General features: G+C 42.3%; 2 protein-coding genes across 7 annotated transcripts; one reads left to right on the top strand and one right to left on the bottom strand.

Moving 5' to 3' along the window:
• Window positions 1–355: 355 nt before the first annotated feature.
• REXO5 (RNA exonuclease 5) lies at window positions 356–19,167 on the bottom strand. 5 transcript variants are annotated; one of them, XM_065684286.1, is made up of 21 exons: window positions 19,022–19,167; window positions 15,931–16,180; window positions 15,208–15,321; window positions 13,255–13,376; window positions 12,286–12,412; window positions 11,356–11,440; window positions 9,901–10,050; window positions 9,651–9,739; window positions 8,803–8,918; window positions 7,843–7,981; window positions 7,188–7,282; window positions 6,306–6,408; window positions 5,568–5,704; window positions 5,136–5,244; window positions 4,687–4,794; window positions 4,426–4,563; window positions 3,819–3,911; window positions 3,104–3,323; window positions 2,426–2,616; window positions 1,814–1,923; window positions 356–573 (listed from the first exon to the last, which is right to left on the bottom strand). In XM_065684286.1, exons 3-21 carry the CDS (start codon window positions 15,316–15,318, stop codon window positions 504–506), a joined length of 2,313 nt encoding a protein of 770 aa, XP_065540358.1. In that variant the 5' UTR covers window positions 15,319–15,321; window positions 15,931–16,180; window positions 19,022–19,167; the 3' UTR covers window positions 356–503. The 5 variants fall into 5 exon arrangements, with proteins under 5 accessions (XP_065540358.1, XP_065540357.1, XP_065540359.1 ...); XM_065684285.1 differs by lacking the exons at window positions 15,931–16,180; window positions 19,022–19,167 and adding an exon at window positions 15,521–15,572; XM_065684287.1 differs by lacking the exons at window positions 15,931–16,180; window positions 19,022–19,167 and having other exon boundaries at window positions 356–570; window positions 15,208–15,512.
• ERI2 (ERI1 exoribonuclease family member 2) lies at window positions 15,647–23,105 on the top strand. 2 transcript variants are annotated; one of them, XM_065684290.1, is made up of 8 exons: window positions 15,647–15,730; window positions 15,858–15,994; window positions 16,164–16,291; window positions 16,395–16,551; window positions 17,043–17,143; window positions 18,307–18,388; window positions 19,030–19,118; window positions 19,754–23,105. In XM_065684290.1, exons 1-8 carry the CDS (start codon window positions 15,708–15,710, stop codon window positions 21,095–21,097), a joined length of 2,061 nt encoding a protein of 686 aa, XP_065540362.1. In that variant the 5' UTR covers window positions 15,647–15,707; the 3' UTR covers window positions 21,098–23,105. The 2 variants fall into 2 exon arrangements, with proteins under 2 accessions (XP_065540362.1, XP_065540363.1); XM_065684291.1 differs by lacking the exon at window positions 15,858–15,994 and having other exon boundaries at window positions 15,682–15,730.
• Window positions 23,106–26,672: the final 3,567 nt, after the last annotated feature.

The raw sequence follows: 26,672 nt of genomic DNA, 5'->3' as shown, positions 1-26,672 counted from the left end.
GTCCAAGAAGTATGAATCACCAATTCCTCCTTTCCATGGACTAAGTACAATGCTTTCCCAGAAAGGAGGCAGCGACTGCTTCAGAAGCTGGCACACCGTGTTGCCAGAAATCCACACAATCCTGAGGACAGCTGTTAACACTGAGCAGCTGCTGCAGGTACTGCATGAACTGGGCTTGCTGGTTTGCAGCCTGCAATGATTCAGTGAAGACAACCGAGCCTGTAAGATGGGCTTTTAAGCAACACTCCCCCCTGGCTTGTCCCCAGCTCTTCCCATGGCCTTGCCTACCTCACCCACTGCCAAGGGAAACTGCCATAGCAGGAAGGGATAATGGAAAAAGTTTTGTGCTTTAAGATGTTTTGAATAGCTTTTATTTTTAGACTTTGTAAAAGATACAGAGTGGAAGCCTATTGTTCGTATGGTAGGAGAGCTTTACAAAGACATCAATATTTAAAGTAATTAAAAATATCTGAACAAAAGACTTTGCTTAAAAACTTGGCAGTTCAATGAGCACTCCTCCCTCCATCACCTTTTACTGCCATCAGACCAAGGCCAGGTTGTGCTCCGTGCCTGCTGCAACATAAACAAGAGGGGCGTCATTTCTGCTCAGGGTAGCCTTGATGCACACAATAAGCTTGCTGGTCTTAGTGGTGGGAAGCTGCAACCCTCAGAGGCAGCAGACTGGAAAACCTTTTTTTTTTTTTTTGCCCCACTCAATAATTATTTGGTGTTCTTTTTAATCAAGAAACCTCCCCTGGGCTGCCAGTCCTCTGGGAAACAGTCCTGTGGATAAGAAGCCTCTTCCAAGCCTGGGATGAACAAACCTCCAAACCCGCCCAGCCAAGCAAACAAACCAACCAAAAACACATTCTTAAAAAAAACCAAAAACCTGGCCTGGCTGCCTGGCCAGGCAGAAGAGATGCTGCCGAGGAGCCCTGCCTCCCTGCTCCTATTTCTGGGCATGTCTTCTGCCTCCACAAGGAATGGTACCCCTTCTGTAGAAGGGAAACTGAAGAAAAGCAAGGGTAGATGTGACCTTTACTTGACTGTCTGACCAGTGACACAGTAAGAGAACAGGAGACTGCTGAAGTAAGTATGTACTCGGTAACTAGGGCCTTGCCTAGGAAAGCTTTAACCTTGCTGGTTAATTATTAAGCAGTCAATGATTGGCAGTTTGGGCTCCGGAGTCTGAAATGCAGGAAGCCCACCCTATCTGGAAGCATCCCCAGTATTAGTGCTGAAGCCCAACTCAACTCCAGGGCTTGTCCCTTCCTATAGAAGCTTATGGACTCACTGAAAGTGTTCTTTTTTCCCAGCTGTGTCCCTCATGTAAGAATGAGGGCATAAACCATCAGCTGTGGCTGAAGCACACACATCAGGGTACCACAACACAACAGCTGATAGGTGGGGCTTCAGCTGCAGCACTTGCGTCATTTTAAAAAACAAACAAGACCACTCAAAAAACTGGCTGCTGTGGAAACTGCTGGGTTCTGGTGTAAAACTTACCTTTGCTGTTTATAGGGATGGAACATGCAGCTGGGAAAGGCAGATGAACTGAGAAGACCTGTGTAATTAATCAACGCTGTGTACTTCAGCCTTGCTAATCTGGCCCATCTGTGACATAAGTGGTTTCAGCAGAACTTACTGCTGAGGTTTTACTGGCCAAACATGAAAGTCAGACTGAAGAAGTACAACAGCTTCTTCAGGCCTTCTCTTAGGCTTTCACTTCCTTGTGCAGGGTTTTAATAGATTAAGATAAAACTATTTGGCTATGTATTTTCCTTGGCACTTTGCAAAATCAGTGGCAAGTTACCTGTTCACTCCAGGAAAGAGAACAACACACAGGGTATTATTCTGAAGACTTCTATAAAGCTTTTTGATATGATGGTCTAACTTCTTCACCTTCTTCCTTAGATCCTGCTCCTGCATAACAGAATATGAGCATTAAAATCCCCAATTCATCTGCAGATCTGTAGCAATCACACTTAAAAGCAGGTGCGGCAAGACTGACCTCGGGCAGTGTTGAGATCAAAGAGGTGAGGACAGCAGTGATTCTGTTACTGCAACTAGATCTGCCCCCCTTACGGCTACACCACTAGTCACCTCTCCCTCCGACTCCCATACCACCTGCTACACCTGTACCTAGCTCTATCTGCTCTCAAGTGATAGCTTCAGCTCCTGTGTAGCATCACAGCTATGCTGGGTTTAAGGTTATACAGTACCCTGTAATATCTCACATGATATTACCTCTCCAAACTGCCTTGTGGGAACTGATCCTTGGCAGCCTTTCTGCTCTACTTTCACAAGGAGCCCCTCCTGCCACATGCAGCTCTACACCTAAATCTGCTCAGATTTACCACTCCTAGTTCCCAGGGCAGTACCTCCTCACTAACTTCAATGAACATCAGCACAGCCTTAAACTCACAGAGTCAGACAGTTGCTCCATCTTCTCGTATAAGATGTGTCCTTGCTTCCCATTGCTGTGATTCATTTGCCAAATCCATCTCCAGAGGTGACCTGAAGCAAGAGCATTCCTACTTCTTAGTTTGCTTCCCTTCACAGTCCATCCATTTATAACTTTAAGGGCATCCGCAGCAGTCTGTGATTCCTGGAATTCTGAAACGCAAGGAGAAGAGGATGCGCTTTGGCAGGGATGTTGCTGCCCTGTTCCTTGGCACTGCAGGGCAGGGCTACAGATGTGGAGGAAAAGGGAGATAGGAAACTGAAATCACTGCAGCAAACAGATCCTCGTTTTGCTACAGGTAAACATCAGACCATAGAACTGCAGTTAACCACAACAGCACTCACCCAGGTGTTCTCCTTGCCTTTTCTGAGGTGATTACTTGTCTGTGTGGAGCCCTCACGCTGAGGTACTGGAGCCAGTGAGCTATCCTAGAACTTATTCTGAAGTCAAATTCCCCTTAAAATACTTAGCTGTAAACTGCTCCTCCAAACAATACCTCTTTCACTGGAGTATTTTAAATACCATTACTTTGAGCATACATGACTGGCAGTAGTTCTTGCTCTGGCTCTGCAAAGTCCCAAGGGCTGCTAAATGAGCTTACTTGAAGGAAATAAGCAGGCTGTTTGTGAAGCTACTTACTGAGGAAACAGCAGTTCCTGTGCTTGCCACTCTGGAGGTCCTTTGGCAGGAACAGTATTTCCAGGTCTTTTAACTGGCTGAATTCTTCTTGCAAGTCCATCTCTGTTAATGACTTCTTTAGCCCCGCCACATAAATCACACCTTCATTTTCTACATCCAGTTCTAGTTCCTTTATCAAATCATCACAGTCGAGCATTGCTGCAGTGACAGGTCTCTGGACCTGGGGTGGATTCAGCAGGCACAAACGTCAGCCCAAGCAGCTCTGTGTTCTGAACTTCTACAGTAAACTATTTCCCCCCATTACCATGACAGGCTATTTTCTCTCTCTTTAAAAAAAATATGACTAATGAAGGTTAACTTAATTAATCATGAAAAAAGGAAGAGAGATTATGTTTGTAATGCAGAACCACTATCAAATTAAGAACTCCATACTTTGTATATGGCATTTTAACACCCTGTTACTTGGCTCTTCCTTTTGAAGCTGCAGCTGGAGGACAATGCTTTCTAACCCCCTTCTGCTGACAGGCAGAAAGGGAAGAAGGGACCTATCACCATTTCCTTTCTGCCAGTGGCCCTAAATTGTCTAGGGACAGGGAGATTGTAACAGCACAAACAGCCAGCATTTGCCTAGATGCTAGGCTGGGAGTAGATGTTAAGAGACATACTGCATGCTGTTCCTGTGCACAACATAACTTTTGCTATTTGTGTTGTTTACCTTAATGCAGGATCCTGCTACCTCAGCTCCATTTAGGCTTTCCACAGCAAGCTGGGCAGCTTCTAGGACTTCATACTGGATACAGACATAAGGCTTGAAACAGAATGGTAAGATACTTCAGGCTTATCAATAAGACACATTAGCCCTCCCTTTTTTAAAAGTCAGGTCTCAATAAAGTTGTGTTTTCTTTTTATGAAAAGGTTTAGAGGTAATATATCTAACACTTCATACACAGTATCTGTTACAAACAACCTACAATTAGTTCATCAGTTAACAACTTTGTTTTCCCTTGCCACTAAACGCCTTAGCATATAAGTTCAAAAAGGGGACAAAAAGCATCTCAGCTCCATGCTCAAAAGTACTCCTGTGCTCAACAGCACAGTAAAGCCACACGAGCTCTGCTTATTCTTGTCATTCTGTGCAACAACTTTTAGATATCCTGAACTGTTGTAGCTGATGCCTCAACCACCAGGAAAAAAAAAACCAAAACCAAAACCAAATGGAGTAACTGGCATTTCAGTGGTTCTAATCCATATTTTTCCAAGAGATTACTTGAGCCTACCCTGCCCTGCCCATCAGCAAGCTTAATGCTTTGAGCGCTCCTTACCTTGTATGGTTCAGTTACCACTGTAAGAGACTGGATTGGTCCACACCTCCCAAATTCTTTTTTCACAGAGTGTAGGCAAAAGCCTTCTTCAAAAGGACCTGCATAAATTGTCAGCATGTCAGTCAGCTTGCTTCTCACCTGTAGGAAAACAGAGTTGAGAAGGAACTTCACAAAGCAAAGGAACTAACCGCTTGGTGCCTCCAGATAAATAACATCTCTTTCCAAGCTCAGCAGTGAAGACTATTCTCAGAAAAATAGTACCTGTTCAAAAAGTGCAGGAAGATGAGATGCAATGTACTCTGGACCCAAACTGAACTGAATGATACTGAATGTGGACAGGGGAACATCTTCTAAGGCTCTCTGAAGAATCTGGAGGGAAAAGAGTATAAGGCTCAGACATACAAGAGAACTGTACTGCAAAGGAGCAGAAACAAAGCTACAGAACTGAATTCCCAACTTTAATTTTCATTATTGTTCAAGGAAGCCCTCAGGCAGAAATTCTTCTTTAGTGACTCATGAGAGGATGTAGAAGATCAAAGCTTATTGCCAAAATGTTAAAATGGGTTTAGCTAACCTGGTATTAACACTATTGCTAACCGTACTGTCAGTCAGCTTTTTAAAATAGGACTCATCTACCCACCCCCCGAACAAGAACTTTGAACTACTTTGATGCTTGTTTAGACCAACCCACTCACTCTAAGCCCATTCACCTGTTTGTTTGAAGTGCTCGGGTTACTCTGACACAGACCAGAAGAGTCTAGTCCCTGTCTGCCCAACAGGACGGGTTTTTGGCCAGTCACCTGCAAGCAGTCTAAAAAACTAGCAGAGAGAAGAATGTTGTGAATCACAGGATTTGTTGATATGGTGAATTAAAAGCTTTTAAGAAGTGCTTGTCAGAGAAAACTGATACAGTTCATTGATGATATTTGAAAAAAATATTCTTGTCCTCAACATCAAAAGAAGCCTAGAAAAAGCTTTGTGAAATATAAGATGCAACTTGTAAGTAAGTTTATCAGTGCTATGCTATAATTATTTGTGTCTCTCTGAAGATCCTGATGGCTTCTGCAAAACATAACAGACTTCTTTGATGTTACTGAGAGTCTGACTGAAATAAAAACATGAATATTTGAGAATCTTATTACCATGGTTTGGATAAATGTGGAGGCTCATTCAACTGTTTCTGGACTCTGCATCCTTGTGGCTGTAATGCAGCTTTGTTCTGTGAGTCCTCAGCCAGTTTTTCAGTTGTCAGAAGCATCTCCAAGTTTAGTTCTGCTACCTTGGGGAAGGAAGAAGATTAACAGTTGGCTTTCATCTCAGCTAATTGTAGCTAACCAAAAAGCATGTGCTTTCTCTATGAGTCACATAGGCACACTCCACAGCAGTGAACAAACACGGGCATTAATTTCTTGCCTTATTATTTTCTGTTGTCATTTGAAGCATGCAGCACTCACAGCATCAACCAGCAATCAGCTCCAAAAAAGTTCTCTCAGAAATCAACAACACAAGCAAGAGACTCATAAAGCCGGCTGAATCACTACCACAACATACAAGGTCTCTCATTTCTTTCATCTGGAAAAATGACAGGCATTCCTGTAGGCTGGAAGTGCCTCAATGATTCTTTACCCAATACCCCTCTTCAAGATCAGCAGCAATGCTGATTCACGTCAGTGTTGGCGTACTGAAACACTGGTAATTCTCAGGTTATTGAGATTCCTGGATATATGTTGAAAGTAACAAGCTGTCAAAATTGAGGCCTCTACCACGGCTCCATTTTCTCTTTTAAATCAACAAAAGGATGGAGAAAAATTATTCTTTTTTTCCTTCACAACTTGTATGTTCTGCAGTTAAGGGCAGAAATCTAAATTAGATGTAGCTACCTTTGCTGGTCCTTGCTCAATAAAGAATTGAGCCAATTCCAATGCAGCTCTAGCATCTTCTGCAGGATCATGGCCAAGCTTCTGTTCACACTGAATCTCCTTCCTACGGCATCAAAATCAGGTGTACAGGCAGTTTATCTGTTTCCACACTGACCAACATCCTGTCTTTTCTAAACTGGGTCCTTTTCAGGCAAAATAGCTTCCCCTCTCCAAAACGGTTTTCAGTTCTGTGCAGCAGCATTCTTGTGAAATACTCCCCAAAGTTACTGCAAGAAATGTTTTTGCAATGTTGAGCAAAACACTGTTTACTGGGTTTGACACAAGCAGTGCTAATACTTGGTACTCTGATGCATGGCTATTTTTAATTGTACTTCTTTGACCAATGACCCAGCTCACAATTTGCACAAAGACAGGGAAGTACCCAACAACTCAGTGAAGTTTGGCACTGCAGAATATTAATATTAATGTGAATAGTGAGAACTGTAGCACTAAGAGATACTATCCCATGGTTGCTAGTACACCAAGGAATATAATTTATGTCAGTAAATCATACTTTCATACATTAGCCTTTCTTTCTTGCTAACTGCAACTAATTTCATTTGTGTGAGCCAGAGTGTTTTTGTTGCTCTGCAGTTCAATACGCTGGTACTGCTACAGACCCACAGAAACGGTCGTTTTGTTAGGACTCAAACCTGGCTGGGTCACAGTGTCCCCGCTTGCTGAAACACAAGCCAATTTATTATGCTGCCTGATGTTTCCAGCAGGCAGTAAATTCCCCTTTACCATGTCTATTTGCAGAGCCTGCTCCTTTCTTTCGAATTTCAGTATGACCCACCATGACAGTTTCTAGTATTTCTCATTACAAGACAGCAATAATCTTACCCTAAAACAGCTTTGGCTAGAAATTTAAGCTTAAATCTTCGACCTTCATTTCTGGCAAATAGCAGTGAAGTGTCAATAACACTGGGGTGGATCATCTGGAAGAGAAAAAACATCACTCATTTAAGAACAGCAGTCATACAAAATGGGACAGTAACTCCATTATCATCTGTGCCTCTGCCTTCTCATTTCAGTCGACAGTTTCTCAGTGATAGATAACTGATCCACAACAACAGAGCAGATGGGAACAACGAAACAAGCCCAACTCTCCTATCAGCACTCGATTGGGAAGATCTAGATTGGGTTAGAAAGATTAATTATGATTCAAGCATTTTAGGTTGGTTAAATTAAATATAGGAAGGACTTCAGTTCTTCCCATGACAGAGCTGTGAGAAGCATCTGGCTAAAGCAGAGACTTAAAGCTTCTGTTGCAACCATATCTATGTATGGACATACTCCTCCCTTCCTTTTGTGTTTTGAACAGCCCATGCAAGTTTTACAGATGTAGAGAGTCTTTCTTTTAAATCCTTACAGACACAAGGCTGTTCATAATAAAAAACAATTAACACATGTTCACTAACAAAAAGATTGTTTGGAGTTTTCAGGTCTGAAATAAGTATCACAGGGTCGGGAAAAATACCCTTAAAAGCATACTCACTTCCAAAGCCTGAAGATCAGCATTTAGAGAATGACCCACCAATACTGCATCATGGGGAAGCATTTCTTTTAGTCTGGTTTGGATGTCTGACAGTCTTGTTTTCACTGGAAGAAGCATTTTCTTTGTGACTCCTGAGAATCTTCAAATCAAAAGTTGGATAAAGTAAACGCAACATGTTAGCCTACTGAGCTATATTATGAGCAAGGCATGTAAAACGTGAACTCAGTGTAACTAATGACAGAACACTACTTAACTGCTTTTTTTCCAACATAAGAGGATATACTACAGGTATAGTAAACTGCTATGAGTGCTACCACATTGGTTTTGAAAGTTTATCTCTCTCAAGTACAACTTATTCTTAAGTAATGCAGTTCTCAGAACCAGCTAGCACAGGTAAGGAAATGCTGCAAGACTGATGGTGGAAAGAGATGCTTCCAAGAAACCTGAGGAACTGGCACATCACCTCCTGGATAAAGCTAGGCAAAGTTTTGGAAAAGACAAGGCTTGAGTTTTGCCTGCTTTTGTTATAATCCTGAGCCCTGCCCTAGAGGTGTGTACAAGCTGATGAGCTGCTCTATTAATTTTGTAGAGATAAGCAAACTTAACTATGGAGCAGAGAGATCCAGACTGCAATCCTGTACCCTTACCCTCCTTCTTCTTTTATACCCAGCAGTAAAGAGTAACTTGCATTGTGTCATTAATTTGTAATAGAACTTTTCCTAAACCACTGCAGAATGGTAATGCTTCTGCCTAGTAGCCATGCAGGCCCTATGTAGCAGAGTGTATACATAATGTTGGTTGTTCTAATCATACAGCAAGAATTCCATTCTTAACAGGGAGTGAAATGCAATAGGCATCTCTGCAAATCAAAGCCTTCTGAAAGGTCCTGTGTAACAGGCTTAATTTGAAAGGGTTGCAGCTCTTGAAGATGACGAGATAAGAACCTTCTGTGCAAGTCACCTGGTAAGGTAGTTCATCACTCTGCTTTCAGGTTTGACAAGTTCATTCAAGAGGCATTGACCCTGTGCATCCACCAAAGAGACACGAGTGACTTCATTCCCTTTTGCAGTCAGGCACTGTAAGGAAGAAGCAGAAACAACTGTTGAATCAGGATGATGCTGCTACTCAAAACTCTTTGCTAACATCCGCTTTGGCTGTGGCCAGCATCACTACTAAGGAGTTACTCAAAATGAAGATCTACCACTCATAACTAGTTGTTTTATACTGTAGCATACTTCATTTTAATTGTTAAATGCCCACCATTAGCGCAGCAAACAAACAGGCAAGCACAACACAAAGAAAACCATTATAAAGAAATACTGATTTCATAGAATCAGCCCGTGCTGTGCACGGCACAGCTGTCACTGAATGCATCTTCACCAGAGAAGATTTAAAAGCAGAGTCTAGGTTGTATCATTAGTTACTCAGTGCTGATGCCAAACAGGAAAGATGTGTGACAGGGAAGCATTTTTCCTTTCCCATACCTTGGGGAGGGCTGGGAGGAGGAACTCCATAGCAGTGTCAGGGGTTATTGCAGCATTGCTGATGGGCCTGGCAGATCCAGCTGCTGCTCTGACAAACAACACAGAATTGAACTCTGCTGCACTGCTCAAGATATTTCTGTCTTGTTGCCAGAACCACTTCCTGAGTCCTTCTCATGCCTGCCTTAGCACTGGTACCATCAGTGAAGGGACTGGCAGCAGACACTAATGTATCAGAAGTGGTTAAGCAAATACACAGGGTGGAATAGCCGGTAAAAGTTTGGTTCCTTGACTGCATTTTGTAAGGCCATGCACATTTATTTTTACCATTTCACAATCCAGACCAAAGAGGGGGCTGCTGTCTGTCCTCTGCTGATCACACTCTGTATATATATAGCCCTTACATCCTGGGGAGCCTGGAATGAAAAGACACTCATGAATAAGAAACAGACCTCTCTTCCAGAACTCATCACTGATCTTATATAACCAAACATATCACAACTGTCAAAATTAAAAACAAAAGAAAACACCACCAAAGAAAACCTCAACAACCAACCAAAAGCCCCCCAAAACTGACCTTTTATGGGATAGCCATTTTTTCTCTGCTCTTCTAAAGTTAGAATATAGCTAGTAAGGCCTTGGGGTTTTATTCCATATTTCCGAATGATGGGATCACATTGCAAGTCTGAGTTTTTTTGAATACATTCACTGCCAGTAGAAGTCAAACCTGTAAAATACAGAAGCATCTGTCAAGCTCAGATAGAACTACCTGCCTGCAGTCGGTTTTCTGCATTAGTATGCACACTAACAGGCTACACCATTTCAAAAGAAAACACTGCCTGGAACAATAAACTGGAGAAATAGATTAGATAGATAGATAGACAGACAGACAATAGTCTGCCTATCTCCAGTTTATTTTTCTCTCTCTTTCCCTCCAGTTTATATATTTTTGTATCTTCAGTTTACATCTCATTTATTGTGTGCCTATACAAACATACACTATAGAAATTATATGTGCATAATTATATATACACAATACTATACATAATGTATACAGTATATATACTCTGTATATGTGAAAAATATACTTGATATTCAGGATACTTGAATCATTTCCCACTTCAGCTACAGACTGCTGGCTGATTCAGAAGCATCACAAGTCTGTGTCTCACATTCCTTTCAGAGATGGAGAAAACAAAATTGCCTTGTAAGCGTGACAATGCAATCATCTGCTACTTCACGCACGCTGTAAAAGAAGTTATCTTTTTTATTATTACCCCTTTGTGAAATTCTTTTCTGTAATATTATCAGAAGAAAATACGTTCTAAGTGTGGCTAACAAAGAAGCAAGCTGAAGCTGACACCAGAATCCACAGCTGTATGAAGTTAAATAATCTGTACGTGACTGCAGATTGCACTTAAAATAAAAATATACCTGACATCTCAGATCTGTGAGGTTTACAGTCAGGGTGCTAGAGGACTTTGCCAATACACTGAAAGTAACAGCTGTTCATTCTCCCATTCAGGACTCCAATTCAAGATTCCTTGTTACACTTTAACAATTTCAGTGAAGTTCACACTGTCGTATCTTGCAGGTTTTGTACAAGCCTGATGGGTTACAATCACCTCTATAAAGAGTATAAAAATAGGAAATCAGTTGTCAACACACCCACCTTTTTAACTTGATTTGCTGCTCAGTATAATGAAGAAAAACTAAGAAGAAATGAGTAACTACTTAACTTGAATCTGATTTATATCTGTATATTTTATTAGAGCAAAATAATCACAAAATGGATAATAAAGCATCAGAATTCTGGATTAAACATGTTAAAAACTTTCTGCTTTTTGCATTTACTTCTGACAATAAGCCCCACAGAGAGTAACTGATTGAGTCAGGGTAACTAGTGTCATGGTTTAAGCCACTGTACATTTTTCTTTGTAAACAGGTTTACCACAGCAGCATGATGGGATTGCACAGGATGCAAAGGCATAAATTACTGTTGAAAGAGATGATGCAAACCCAAACAAGCTACCTTGTGCAGTGTTCTGAGGCTTCAGGTTTGCTCCCTCTCCATAAAGGCTGGCGAAAAAGTTAGTTGAAGGTGTTAATATGAATCTCTGGAAAAAAAAACAGACATGTCAAGCACTTTCAAACAGAAGCAGAAATGTTGAGCAACTGAGATGTTTCTTGATGCCCAAACCATTCATACTTAAGAGAAGGATGGATAAAAAGGTAGTGGAGATCTGTCTGGTGTTTTCCCAAGGAAGACAAAAAACCCAAACGCTCACCAAACCTGTTCTAATGACAGATGATATAGGATTCTTTGTAGTAAGGGACAGATTTGCCTTGCCTGATACAATCAAGAAGGCAAATCTCAAGACTTTGATAGAAACTAAAGCAAGTACCAGACTTTCCAGTTGAGTTGTGATCTGCATTTGCTGAAGTTCAGGGAGAATTCCCTGTAAGTCTGAATCAAAATGCTTTTTCTTTCTTTCTTCTTTCAAAAATGTTGCTTGTAACTCAGAAAACTGAAATAATCCCTTTCATAATCTTTTATGGAAACGGGAGAAACTTGTAATGAAGTGAGACTACCATAATTCTGCTGAGAGTCTCATCAGTCACTCAAGAGTAAATTCCAAATTAACTGAGATATTTTTAACCTCACTGGCATCTTGATGATGCAGGAAGCATAACAGTCAGAGGAATGAAACATCAATACACGTTTCACCTGGTAAGGCTTCAAAAACGTAAGTCTCAAAAACCTGTTTCTAGTATCAAAGCCTTGGCCTTTGTTCTGAGCTGACAATGGCTACAAATAGATCCTCTCAGTAGCTTGCTTTGAGAGTCAAAACATGGCCACTTCCTATTGGAAAAGGCAGTAATTTCACTGCAGCGATTAGTGCCTGGAACATGGTTTCAGGACTGGAAGTTTAGAAGACAGTGATACAGTTTGGGCACTTACATGCCGGAACACTTTCCTGAGGTGCTTGAACTGCAAATAGAATTTGTAGAAATGGAGTTGGCTCATTTCATGTAGAACAATAACCACGACCCCAGCCAGGTGGCTTTGGTGAGAAATACGGCACCAGCTGCAGTTGAAAAAGAAAAAAATCAAAGCAAAACAATTATCAAACACTCTTAAAAACAAATCTGGAACCAGCCCAGCTTTTAAGTCACTGAATGGCAAAGTGCCAAATGACTTCAATGAGAAGAGGCTTTATAGCTTATCTCAAAGAACCACATATTCCTGAAAGCAACAGAATATGAGGCAAAGAAAGAATGAGTTGTAGCAAAATTGTGCTGCAGTACCATTTCAAGACATTTATACCTCCTTTATATGCATCAGAATGTGAATACACGAGTAACTTCAGCTGTAGTAATGCAGTCTAGTGAATTAATGCACCAAAAAGGTTCCACAAAATCATTTTCTATTCACTACTAAAAATCTAAAGTGGGATCATTTTTGCCTTGAGTTTCATTTCAAGAGTCATTACATTTCACCATATTTTGGCCATCCAAGGTTAATATACCCTCCTCAGCCTTTCCCCTCCATTGCTGAGCAGTTGCTCTGAAAAAGGACAAAGTGATTAAAATGTTTCTTCCAAAGCACTCTAGAACACTGCTCAGATTTTCTGTGTTGTATTAGTATTTTTACCATAGTATTTCACTTCTCAGTGTGAATTTCTCTGGTTCTGCAAAATTGTTTAGTTTTTGCTAACTGCATAAAACAAAACTATGAAATGGTATCATTTTTTGTCAGAAGAGGAATTCTGGTCTCTGGGCAAGTCTAATAGCACCTGTATCTACATAAGACAGGCTGTCATTATGGTAAGTGCATTGCAAGTATTCCAAAGCCAGCACGGCCAATATGCCTTCAGCTATGTTTTCACAACATGTGGGAACACACAGCTGATTCCCGAATGTGTTATACCTGGGCTGTGTTGCATTGTGGCGTTTTCCCAGAGCTGCATACTTTAACAGTTCATACAGCTGGTCACGGCTGATCTCACAGTCCTCACCAAACAGAGCTGCTGACAAGCAAGATGACTTTTCCTGTTAAAAGGGAAACGCTTGTTAACAAAGATTTTATCTAATCACACGGGTTCACAGAAAATGAAGCCAGTTATAAAGTAAAAGGAAACTATTTGGATAAAAACAATGATATTTAAAATAACTCTTCCACTCACTACAGGCAAGGCTCCCCTCAGATCACTCTTCAATATTAATTTTACTATTAATATTTCAGGTATTCTAACGTCTAGGATTTGATAAAGATTAATGTAAGTAGATGTATGTAGTAAGGAGATAAAGTTATTTGATTTGCAAACACAATGTTCTGCTTTCTCAACCCATTCACCCACTTGCTACTCTACAACTTCGGGCATTTATATAAATGTTATATGTAGCCACTTCAGGTACGGTTTTGCTGAAACTCATTTACTTCATTTATGTGATGTGATCTGTTTTGGCATGTGAGTTTGCTGACCCCTGCAGGAAAAGTTTCAGTAAAATCCAAGGAAACTGCAGAAAGCAAGCAAATAGATGAGATGGAGACTGTACCATGCAGTTCAACACACCAGCTTTTAAGCCTAAATGCATGAATTCTCAAAGCTAATCAGCAAGTAAATGCACGATTTTGGAGCCCTCCAGTGACTATATTGCCTGTTCCAATGGGGCTTCTTCAGACTGTAAAAAATTTAAAGATGCTCTTATGCAACAAAAAGACATCACAGCATACAGGGAAAAAGAAAAAAGACCACAGAACACTACGGAATATCAAATCCCACTGGACAAACAACTACCAGAAGCTGTGTTTTCCCACCACACTAACAAGCTCTGCGCTCATTAATTTTGACAATGCCGACCCACCTGGGATTGAGCTGGTGCACTGTGAAAGCTATTTGTCATTGGGTGAGAAAGCTAAATAGAGGTGACAGTCCTTGAGGTTCAAGTGGTTAAAAATCATCTGGTAATAATAACATAGGGTTGTATAATTGCCAGTCCCTCATCTCATGCTCAGACAAGTAAATAATGACACTGTTGTTTTCAATAGAGCCTAATTAGGGCTTTGCCAAAAATCCAACCAAACAGCACGAGTTTCGTTTCACGAAGCAAAGGCTACCTGCCAACCACAGGAATTTCAGTCTCTAATTGGGTACAAATAAGACTGATCTCACAGGTTAGACACGCTTATTCTTGTCCTATTTTCGGGCACTAAGTAAGTCATAACCTGGGTGAGCAAGGTGTTACCATCAGGCTGAAACTTGAACACAGTGCTTCTTCCACGATCTATTTTGTTTAAGAACTGTAGATTCCCAGGTTGGGAGGGACCTTAAGGTCCACCCTCTCTATGCAAAGCATGACCCAGACCAGCTGTCCCAGCACACTGTCCAGCCGGATGTTAAAAAGTGCCCAGTGCTGGGGAGTCCACCACTTCCCTGGGGAGATATTCCAATGGGGTGATTATTCTCACTGTGAACCATTTTCCTCTTGTGTCCAAGGATCTCCCCAGCAGTAGCTTGTGCCCATTACCCATTGTCTTTTCCATGCGACTCCTTGTAAAAAGGAGCGGCTTTTTCGTAGCCACCCTTTAACACGGAAACATAACGGAAAAAATTATATTGGAGACTGTATTTATTTTGTAAAAAATTCTTTAGATGTTAATGCCCAAAGCTCCAAGTGAGTTCATTTCCGTGTTTCTTGGCAGAAATGGCAGAAACCAAACCATTCTCCGAAGGTATTACCTTTAGACAACCCTGTGCCAGTAAAACTCATTTTTGCTGAACTTCCAGCATCCCAGCGTGAATGCCACCACGAAATACCACAAGGGGACTGTGAGGGAAACGCCGCGCAGACACAGGACGCGACGGGCCCCGCTGCTCACCTCAGGACCCCCGCCGCCGCCATCCACCTTCCTCCTCTTCCGAGCCGCCGGTCCCTCCGCGCCCTCGCCGGCGGGCCTCTTGCGCCCGTTCCGGCAGCCAGCCTTCGCCATGGCCTAAACGAAACCACCGCAGGGTCATGGCGCCCTCGGCCCCTCACACTGGGGGGCTCCCCCGGCCCCTCACACGGGGGGACGCCCCCAGCGCCCGCGCCCCGCCGGGGCTCCCCGGGCAGCCCTGACGCCGTGGGTCCGATCCCCAGCCGCCCTGTGCTCCCCCGGCCCCCCGAGGAAGGCCTTTGGCCGCGGATCCCACCTCAACCACACAGAGCACCCCCGGGCCAGCACACCGTGTCGGCACGCAGCTACCTGCGCCTGCCTGCGGGCAAGACCAGAGCAGCCGATCGCCGACAGCGCAGATAGGGGCGGGCCGCTGCCGCCGGCGGGTGGTTTGAAATGAGGGCTGCGGCGCCGTGGGGCGGGCGCTGCGGCTGAGGGCCGGGATGGCCACCAAGCGCCTGGCCAGGTGCGGGCCGTGGGGACAGTCTGGGGCGGGGGCGGTCCCAGCGAGGCTCCTGAGGGGATCGAGGTGGGGAGGAAGGGGTGAGGGCGGTGTCCGGGCGGGCGCTGATGGGTGCCGGTGCGGTCCGCAGGCAGCTGGGGCTGGCGCGGAGCAGCGCGCGGGCGCGGAGCAGCGCGCGGGCGGCGCGGCAGCGGTTCGGGTACCTGATCGTACTGGACTTCGAGGCCACGTGCTGGCGGGACGCGGGGCGGCGCGCGCCCGAGATCGGTGAGCGCGGGAGGGGCGGTGCAGCGGAACGCTCGCTGGCGCGGCTGACGGGTCAGCCCCGGCCACAGCAAGCGGAGTGATGGCTGTGAGCGGCTCGAGCCTCCCCGGCTTTGGGGCTGGTTGGTTCGCTTCTTTGCTTCCTTGTTTTCCTCCTTCTGGTGTGTCACAGTCGAATTCCCAGCAGTCCTGTTAAACACGGCAACAGGAGAGACTGAATCTGAATTCCACACGTACGTCCAGCCGCAGGAGCATCCTATTCTCTCTGAATTTTGCACAGAACTGACTGGCATAACACAGGTATAATTACTATCTATTGTACTATTTAAAGAGCTAAAAAGAAATACACCTCAAATGACTTCTAGTACATACTAACGCATACTTCTTGTTCCATTTCATAAAGAATCAGGTTGATGAAGGGGTCCCCCTAAGCATTTGTTTATCACAGTTTTTGAAATGGATTCAAAAGGTACAAATGGAGAAGAAAATTGTATTCGGTACAGATATCCTGAGCAATTCTACTTCGGAAGCAAAAGCGTGTACGTTTGTTACTTGGACAGGTAAATAAAGTTCTGATTTGCTTTTTCTGGGGAATAATACACACTAAAAATTAACATTTGGTGGTGCTAGTGAGATTGTCTTGGCTTCCAGGGAGCCAAACCCCTGTTATTAGGTGTTAAAGATGACCAATGCTGGGGTAAGGCTGAAAATATGAAACCCACTCAATCCTGATGTGTTCCCTACATCTTCGCCTTCAGGGTCTGACCTTGTTACATTTTTCTGCTTTACACACAGAGCAATGTGTCTAAATGATTTTGAGGTGTTTGAGATCTTTACCCACATAAAGTGATTCTTTACTAACAACAGGCATTCACTAACCCTGATGTCCCATTGCAGCAACCCTAGTGCTTTTTATCTACAAACACCGCATTAACCTGTGCTTCCCGTCCAGCACTATAGGATGCTACTGTTATGTTGATGTTATGTCCCTTTACACATGTTTCAGGCCAGTTCTTTAGTGACAGATTATTTGTGGGTGCTTTCCTTGCAGACTGGGACCTGGGTGTGTGTTTGCATTATGAGTGTAAAAGGAAGCAGCTGCGAAAACCTGACATTTTAAATTCCTGGATTGATCTCAAAGCAACATACAGGGTGAGAAGATCCACAGACTGTGAAACATTTATACTCATATTATCACCTCATAGGCTAACTGTATCTGAGGTTGCAAGCCAATATTGTATGATCCAGTGTCTAGAGGAACCCATTTGTTTTCTTTCCATGCTGTTAATGCTCAGTAACAAACTGCATGCCCTAGAACTGTGTGAATTTTAATAGAAATCTTAATGCTAGGAAAGCAACCTGGTGTTATTGTTGGGTAAATTAATTCTCTTGATAGATACACGAATTTCCCTAGGAGAATTTTTCAAGCTCCTCTTGCTTTTCTGACATCTTTTGCTCTGCTTGCTTCCTAATTTACCTTGTTTTGCGTGCCTTTCATTGCTGTGTAGAAAATCAGCATCAGCGTCTGTTTAGTACTTAAAGGCCTAGCATGTGAACTGCACTTGGACCAGGAAGTATATTCTGAACAGCATGAATAATATTGAAAAAATGATATTTGTATACATAGTCTATACATATATATTTGATTACATAGTCTATGCTGCAACGGAGTTCCAGCCTGGCAGCTGACAGCACTGAAGGTCAAGTATACTTTAGGAGGGTGATCTAGGAGTTCACCTGTCCTGACACTTGGAGTTTAGGCTCTTAATCTAGACAGTGGAGTTTAGGCTCTTAATCTAGACAGTAGAATTAGGTCTCTATTAAAGATAAATGGTGTGAATATTCCCCCTTTTTTTGTGATCAAATGAGCTGCTGGGAGTGAGTAACAATATTTGCTTTTTCTCATTTAAAAAGAATTTATACCTATGCCAAATATATTGATGTCTGTGCCTTTGCAATATGGAACAGTTTAAACATCTCAAGATATTATTTATAGTTGTATTCTTCAATGCTGCTCTGTTTAAGGCCTTCAGTGTAAGCCATAAAGTGCAAATGAATGACTCCAGAGCTAACAGAATGGATTAGTTTAAGACTGAGAGAAGGGATTCATGGTTCTTTCCATTCTAATTTGTTACAGGTTAAGTCACTTAGGGTTTTAGGCTTATTTATGCCAACTGTAAAATGAAGATACCCGACTTGCACAATTGCCTTGTGAGATTTATTATTTATAAGATGCTATTTCTGAAATGGTTTTCACTTCACTATAAAGAGGTTTTGAAGTGCTTTTTGTTAAGCACCTGTGTTTCTTTCCTTAGGTCTTCTATAACAGAAAGCCTAAAGGGCTAAATGGTGCTTTGCAGGATTTGGGGATAGCTTTTACAGGACGGGAACATTCTGGTAAGTATGATAATGATGATCCTCATTTTAATATATATATATATATTATAAACCTTAGTAGCTACTATTTAGCTTTATTCAGTGAAACTAAAGCAGCTAGTAATAGCTAGTCATTAATCTAAATAGTAACTATTGTTACCAGGATATACAACGTTCTGTCCAACAAAAACATCAGAACAAGAACAGCTTGTTGCTTCAAAGATATGAGTCTGTTATTGCTAACCTCCTGCTTTATTTCTGTACTTTCCCCTTGTGCTATTGAGTGCATGTTCAACAAGATCAATTTCTGAGTCGGGGGGAGGATAAGGAAACTTGGTGTTACCTGAGAGGTCTGGACAGCATGTTAGAGAATACCAGTACAATATGATTGGTTTTACATGATTAATAATACAGTAAGCATTTTAAAACTTGTGGATGTATATTCAGCTCAATGGACTGGTCCTTCAGTCATTGCACACAGGGAATTCTTTAGAATATTTTACTTCTGCTTCCCTTTTTTGAACTAGGTAACTGTGTGTCAAGAGTTCTGTGAATCCCTGTCATTTATGTAAGGCTTACCTAGACTACACTTTTCCTCTAACACGAGCATATCCCCAGTAGTAGTCTAAAAATAAGGTATTAATATAACCATACTTTTGAAGGGTTGGATGATTCCCGGAACACTGCCCGTCTAGCTTGGAGGCTGATCTGTGATGGATGTGTGCTGAAGGTTACCAAATCTTTGGATAAGGTTAGGAACTACTTCATATTTTCCATTCTACTTGCTTTGTAGCCCTGGAATACAGATGAAAGGTGAACTGTTCAAAAAATAAAGCCAATATCATAGAATCATAGAACAGTTAGGGTCGGAAAGGACCTTAAGATCATCTAGTTCCAACCCCCCTGCCATGGGCAGGGACACCTCACACTAAACCATGGCACCCAAGGCTTCATCTAACCTGGCCTTGAACACTGCCAGGAATGGAGCATTCACAACCTCCCTAGGCAACCCATTCCAGTGCGTCACCACCCTAACAGGAAAGAATTTTCTCCTTATATCCAATCTAAACTTCCCCTGTTTAAGTTTTAACCTGTTACCCCTTGTCCTGTCACTACAGTCCCTAACAAATAGTCCATCCCCAGCATCCTTTTAGGCCCCCTTCAGATCCTGGAAGGCTGCTATGAGGTCCCCATGAAGCCTTCTCTTCTCCAGGCTGAACAGCCCCAATTTCCTCAGCCTATCTTCATACGGGAGGTGCTCCTTGACTATGAACTGAACAGAACAGAACATCCCTAGGATAATATGCTTATTCATTTTGTGCACTAATTCCTGAAACTGCTGGATGTTTACTTTCCAAAATCTCCTTTTGTTTACGGACTCCCCAGGCACATCTGAAAAATAACTTTATTTCCAGAACACTGACTATAAACTCCACTGACAAGACTCCACTGGGAAGTAACAGCAGACCTGAAGCATCTAGAGATGGAATTTGTGAAACAAACTCTCTGGCTGAGAAAAACTGTAACAGTATTGCTGGAATTAAGATAAATTCTACTGTACAAACTGAGGAACAACAGACCACTTGCATCGATTCCTCTGCAGCTGTCCTATTTGTACCTACCAGCAACTCAAGGGCTGAATTACCTGCTGAGTCCCAAAGCTCTTCAACAGCATGTACTGACAGATTTCCTGTTCCTCTTGAGCAGGCACAGCAAAATCCCAGCACTGTATCAACAGGCATTCAGCAAGGATCGAACAATGGGCAACCTCTGAGTACAGCCAGATACAGCCTTCCAGAACACGGATCAGGATTAGTGCTTGTCTCCACTACCATCTCCTCAGTCAATATCTCCAATGAGGATACCAGTACTAGTTCTGATTGCTTATCTCTGCTGACTGACTGGGAAGATGTTGCTTTAATACCAGAGTCTCAGTATGAACAGAATTCAAACTGTGTTCAATTTGATGATGACTCCAGTACAGATATTTTACCAATGTCTGAAGAAAGAACAATTTTGAAACCATCAGCTGTAATGAGTTCAGCTAATCAAAGTCTGGAGAAAACTGAAGTACCTGTGGGACCTCTGAAATCTGTAATTTACAAAAGTCCTGATACTTCTGTCAATAATGTAGGAGCAGTACAAAGGCAGACTTCAGATTTCTCAGCTTTTAAGTTACCGTCTGCAAGGGTAAATACTATTTCATCACGATCAGCAGTAACTGGAAGTTATTGTACTCCTTCAGAGGTTCCTAAAAGAAAGCCAACTAGTCCAAAAATGTTCCCACCAGCGAAAAAAATGTCTTTTGCTATATATCAAGAGAAAACTGCCTCGTTTGATCATTCCTTACCTTTAAGAAGTTCAAATTTGCCTGAAGTGTCTCCTGCCATTCTGAACTCCACAGTCAATTTGAATCAGTCTGTAAGAGCAGTGAAAAATGGAAAACCAACTCCCCCTCTATGTAATTGTGGCAGAAGAGCTAAAAAACTGTATGTGTCAAACTCTGGTCCAAATCACGGCAAAGCATTTTTCTGTTGTCCTGTTGGCAAGCACGAAGGTAGTAAGAAAGGTTGTGGATACTTCAAGTGGGAATATGTACTTCTAAAAGAGAAATCTAACGGTCCTGCTCTGAATGCAGATGCTTTGACCTCTCTCAGAAGTGTTGCTAATAATTCAGAAAATTCTTCCAACAAAAAGTGTTTGTGTCTTAGGCCCTCCATGCGAACTTAGAAAGTGATAAATTTTTTGGCCAAATCTAAAACTCTAAGCTGATCATCCTCAATATAATCAGGACAGTCAAATGATGTCAGATACGTATTCTAAGAATGGGGCAGAAATGACACTGCTTAGTTAACACAGAAATGGAAATCAATCAAGCATAAAAAATATCAATATATCAAAGTATCTCTTTAGTGATGTGTGAAAGAACAGACAAAACTATTAAGTGCTAAAATTAATGTATAAGCAGCTGTTGCTACAAATCTTAAATTTCTGTTTTATCAAGTATTTTAAATACTTTAAAATATTCTTTAAGGCCTGGACTAGTAATGATAATGTTTTTATTTATACTTTTTTTCTAAATACACTTGTAATGGTTATAATTAACTATAAAAAATGTATTTAGAAGTTGTTGCACTTCTCAAAAGCGATTCTTGAAGCAGTAATGTTCTCTTGAACTCTTAATGGGTTTTTTTATCCTTTAAGTAACAATAAAGATAAAATGCTGGTGGCATTTCATTAAATACTTTATTTACCCACCACCTTGACTCAGACTATATGAGTTTCCCATTTCATTTGTATACTCAATCCACCTCCTTCTGTACTATTTCTGTACTATTAGTATACCATCTTGGACAGCCAAATGGTAGGAATCAGGTAAGAATTTATTCAAACCTAAAACTAATTCTCTTGCAGAATTTCTTCATAATTGCAGTAGAAAAACAAGTGAAACCATAAGGCTCTTTTTTTAGATGCTCTGTCGGTGTTACAACTGACTGTTCTTCAACACAGCCTAACATTAACAAGCAATTAATTAACATGGATATGATGATAAAGTCATTCCATGCAAAATGAAATATGGTAGTCTCATTCAAATTATGAAGAGCTGTGTGTGGAGGATGCAAGGGAATATAATGTTGGTGCCTTTTTAAAAGAAATTCAACCTTGCTGCCTCTTCACTCCTTAACTTTGAATTACGTGGTGCAGGCAACTGAAATTCTCATTCATCTGCTATTGTCACTCTAATAACAGCACCAAAGTGCTCCACAAATCCCAGAACAATTTCTCGTGTGCTTCACTTTCAGTCCTAATAGTGGATGTTTGCAGGTTTTGTGTGGTCTAATCCAGAGCAGAGTATATGATGAAACTCTTTGGATGGCAAATATGTTCTTGTTTGAGGGTACATATTTGCAGCACTCACTACTTAACTTACTGGTTGGTTGCTATGTGGTTGAAGTTATAACTGTGCTGCATGCTGCCCCTGTGCAGTGCTAGGGGAAATGAAAACCTAGGCAAGAGCAGCCACAGAGAATAGAGCTGCTTGTTGCTGGGTTCTCCTCGCTTACCTCAAAGGCAATGCTTGGGTCAAAGTGTGGTATCTTACGTACAAATATGTATGTCCCTCGAATCCACGGTGAAAAATGCTGCTCCAAGTTGACTTTGCTCAGCCAGTGTCTCATGTATTCTAAAATGTATCTGAGAAAGTCAAGTCCAGCCAGTACCTGGTACAGAAGGAAATGTTCCACAGTCTATTTGGCAGGAATAAGGCAAATATTAAAGTATCAACAAGGGATGTGCCAGTGAAGCAAATCCATCAGCGGCTGTCTTGGGTAAATGGCAATTAGAAAAGTGTGAATTTCTGAGCAGGAGTAAGTAACAGCATAGTGAGGATGTCAGCAGCATAGTGAGGATGTCAGTGAGGATGTTGCATTTTTCTATGGGAAAACTTATACTCACAGCCAAGCCTAACACCACCTCAGAACATGGTGTTGTATGAATATATGTATGAGATTGCTGGGGTTTTGTTGAACTAATTTTTAGTGGTGAGGATTTTTTGTGGTGGTTTATTTACTTCTAATTTGGTATTTTCTCATTTGTTATTCTCTGCTTGTCAGAGTGAAGAGCTCTGCCATATCTATTTTATAAACATTACCTTATAAATTTAAAGACTTTGAACTATCAGTATTTTGTTTCTGCAGAAGCTGTGTCTAATCCAGACACATGCGAATTCAGAAGCCTAACAGACTTTTTTTTCCCTTTTATGGTACAGACTTCATAAACTTGTGCTAATGTTCAGTTCATGGGCAATCTATTAACTATACACAGTGAAGAATTTACCAGAAGTTAATGTTAAAAAGAAATCAGTGACTATATGATTGCTACATTCTCTGAACTGCCTTTATTTTATAAAAATAAACCCCCGCACTTTGGGGATGTAAAATGCTGGTTTTGAACTACTGAAGCAAAAGCTTCTTGTAAAAAATTTTGTTTCTCTTCCTTTTGCTGAAATTTCCTTTACAGAAATAAACCTGATTTAAAATGTCACAGAATCATAGAATAGTTAGGGTTGGAAAGGACCTTAAGATCATCCAGTTCCAGCCCCCCTGCCATGGGCAGGGACACCTCACACTAAACCATGGCACCCAAGGCTCTGTCCAGCCTGGCCTTGAACACTGTCAGGGATGGAGCATTCACAGCTTCCTTGGGCAACCCATTCCAGTACCTCACCACCCTTACAGTGAAGAACTTCCTCCTTATATCCAATCTAAACTTTCCCTGTTTAAGTTTTAACCCGTTACCCCTTGTCCTATCACTACAGTCCCTGACGAAGAGTGCCTCTCCAGCATCCTTTTAGGCCCCCTTCAGATACTGGAAGGCTGCTATGAGGTCTCCACACAGCCTTCTCTTCTCCAGGCTGAACAACCTCAACTTTCTCAGCCTGTCTTCATACGCGAGGTGCTCCAGTCCCCTGATCATCCTCGTGGCCTCCTCTGGACTTGTTCCAACAGTTCTGTGTCCTTTTTATGTTGAGGACACCAGAACTGCACACAATACTCCAAGTGAGGTCTCATAAGAGCAGAGTAGAGGGGCAGGATCACCTCCTTCGACCTGCTGGTCACGCTCCTTTTGATGCAACCCAGGATATCTATACCTTCCACTTACTGTGAGGCCAATACCACAGCTGCTGTGGGAATGTTCAGCCATTTTTGGAGACGCTGTAATTCCACTGGTAAAACAGACAGCCATTGGATCTTGACACTTTGTGGGCACACAGGAACACTTCTTAAAATAAGCAAAATGATTAACAAAGTGATTTGAAAGTGCGATCAACTTACACTATTTTGAAAATATTTAACCAAAATAACTGCAGCAATTGCAAGTGTCATAAATATCTGATATTTTTTCACTGTGCAGTCTTAACAGGGCAAAAATATATTGGTGTGCGTCAGCTTTTCTTATTCAAAACAAACCACTGTGCTTTTCTTTCATTATTACCGTGGTGCTTTCACAGTGGTATTTACTCACTTCAGGAGTTCAGCCATCCTTCTCCGTGGCCCTCTGACACAAGCAATTTGAATTTCAGAGACTGGCATTCAGCCCCAACAGAGCCTACAGCTGGTGCCACAGAATCATCAGTGATGACACACTTTGCCTTGGATTTCTGCAGTCGATGAAGAATTTCCTTCATCTGGAATTGGGCCTCTCTGGTACTTCTGCAAATTAAATCAACATTGCAAAAGCATAGGCCCACACAGTGTGACCTTTAGTCAGTGCCTCACCTACCCGATATGCGAAGTGATCTGAAATGTATGCATACAGTGTGCTTTGAAGGGGGCTAATGCATTTAGCAGTAGCAATAAAGTCACCTCCTGAGCAAAAAATTCACTGAGGCAGCAAGAATATGTTACCTTATTATGTATTTGAAGGTAAAACAACACCAAGGTTCATTTTCAGGGAAGCAGATTTTAACAGTACACTTCAGAAGGGAGAACATCTCCAGAGGTTGTTTCCTGTTCTATCTACAGCCTGCCAAAACCTGTTTTTCCTGTAAAAGGAACAACTGCGTCACATAAGTGATGCCTCTGCTCTGTCCTTGCTGCCAGGCTGGACATATCTGTGTTTTAGCTTCTCATCATGAACAGCCTGAGACTACAAAACCAGTCCTACATCTATAGAGACAAGACCTATGTAGTAAGAAAGGTAGATTGATAGGTTTCTGTGGAGCTTGGAATGGAGGTAAAACATGTGAGTCCCAAATCTTTCCCGTTTCCTTTTCCTTCTCTCTTCCCACCCACCAGCCCATGGAGGAACACAGCCATAAAACCTTGCTACAGCCAGATTACATCTGTTGCACTCTGGCTGGGGCAACCCAGGAGCAACAGCCCTGTGACTGCTTTTGTGTCTACATAGCTCAGCAGGTAGCTTGGAGCTCTCTGCATGTAACCACAGCAGTTCAGCCATGACAACAGTTGAGTATCGATTCCTGGGATGCTGCAGCTGGTGCCAGGACCAGCTTTAACACCTGGTAAGTTGTGAGGTTTTGTAATGGCTCTACCTCATGTTCACAGAGCACATGTGGTGCTCCAGCACTGCTGCCTCCTCTGCTCTGCTCCCATGAGAGAGGCAGGAGTGAATATGTGCCATCCTCTCAGCCATTAAGGCCACAGCCCAGCATCACTGTGGGCAGAAGTGTGGCATTGATGTGTGCCTCTATCTTCAGCCTCTCCTGAGAGGATTTCACTCACTGGAGTGCTAGTGACAGATGTAGCTTAAATTGGGGCACCATCATAAGAGTTTGGCTACCAGAGTCCTAAATAGCTCCCACTGTATCTCCATCCTCAAATCATGATTCTAACATCAGCAGAGAGCTTGCTAACATCCATTTATGTTTTGGGAGCAGAACAGTCCTCTGGGTGCTGATCGGTGAGGGTGATGCTGCAGTCTCTCCTGGCACATAAGCCCTGTAATTTTGCCAGAACTCCCTCCTGGGGTTCTGCCCATGTCTGTAAACAACACACTCCAAGGAGGTATTAACCACTTCCCTGCAACATTCAGCGCAGCAGAAAGAAACTGATTGAAAACAGCTCCCCAGACAACAAACCTGCTCCCACAGTCAGTCTGCAGTAGTGATATTTTAAACAGCTTTTTGAAATGCATGCAATGGAAGTCTCCCAGAGGAATGGCAGAGGAACAGCCTTAAAGGGATTCCCTACCCAGATCACATCACTCCAGAGAAGGCATGAACATTAAGAGAAAATGACAGCAATGGCTTGTGATAAAAGTCAGGAAATGTGCCAGTAATAAGTAGGCAAAAAGGTTTCCACTTCAGGAAGAAACCCATAACCTTCACAGCGACCTAACCTGTAACCTATTCTTTTGGTAGGGCATATAACTGATTTGCAGAGTGTTGTGGTTTAAACCAATCCACACAGCTCGTTCATTCACTCTCCCCCTTTTTTAATCCCTCTTTCTTTCCTTCACCACACCCCGCCCCCCCGGAGGGATGGGGAGGAGAATTGAGAGAATGTAACTCCTACAGGTTGAGATAAGAACAGCCCAGTAACTAAGGTATAACACAAATCACTGCTGCTACCACCAGTGATAATAATGATAACAGAAAATAACGAGAAGAGAATACAATACCACCGCCGAACGAGTTCGACCCCCCTGAAGAAAGCCCGTGCCCTACCCCGTAACTCCCAGTTACATCCTGGGCATCAAGTGCTGTGGTATGGAATACCTCTTTGGTCAGTTTGGGTCAGGTGTCCTGTCTCTGCTTCCTCCCGGCTTCCCCTCCTACCTGGCA

The sequence above is a fragment of the Lathamus discolor genome, chromosome 6 (assembly GCF_037157495.1).
Source record: "Lathamus discolor isolate bLatDis1 chromosome 6, bLatDis1.hap1, whole genome shotgun sequence".
In the NCBI taxonomy this organism is placed as follows: Eukaryota; Metazoa; Chordata; class Aves; order Psittaciformes; family Psittacidae; genus Lathamus; species Lathamus discolor.
The sequence above is the reverse complement of the archived record's forward strand: the minus strand, read 5'-3'. Positions and strand labels throughout refer to the sequence as shown.

Excerpts from the sequence above, each read along its gene's own strand:
- ERI2 (XM_065684290.1), top strand. The coding sequence starts at position 15,708 with ATGGCCACCAAGCGCCTGGCCAG. Across the intron at positions 16,292-16,394 it reads AACTGACTGGCATAACACAG|AATCAGGTTGATGAAGGGGT; the intron begins GTATAATTACTA and ends CATTTCATAAAG. Across the intron at positions 18,389-19,029 it reads TACAGGACGGGAACATTCTG|GGTTGGATGATTCCCGGAAC; the intron begins GTAAGTATGATA and ends ATACTTTTGAAG.
- REXO5 (XM_065684286.1), bottom strand. The coding sequence starts at position 15,318 with ATGGCGAAGGCTGGCTGCCGGAACGGGCGCAAGAGGCCCGCCGGCGAG. Across the intron at positions 6,409-7,187 it reads CTAGCCAAAGCTGTTTTAGG|GAAGGAGATTCAGTGTGAAC; the intron begins GTAAGATTATTG and ends TTGATGCCGTAG. Across the intron at positions 5,705-6,305 it reads TTGAGCAAGGACCAGCAAAG|GTAGCAGAACTAAACTTGGA; the intron begins GTAGCTACATCT and ends TCCTTCCCCAAG.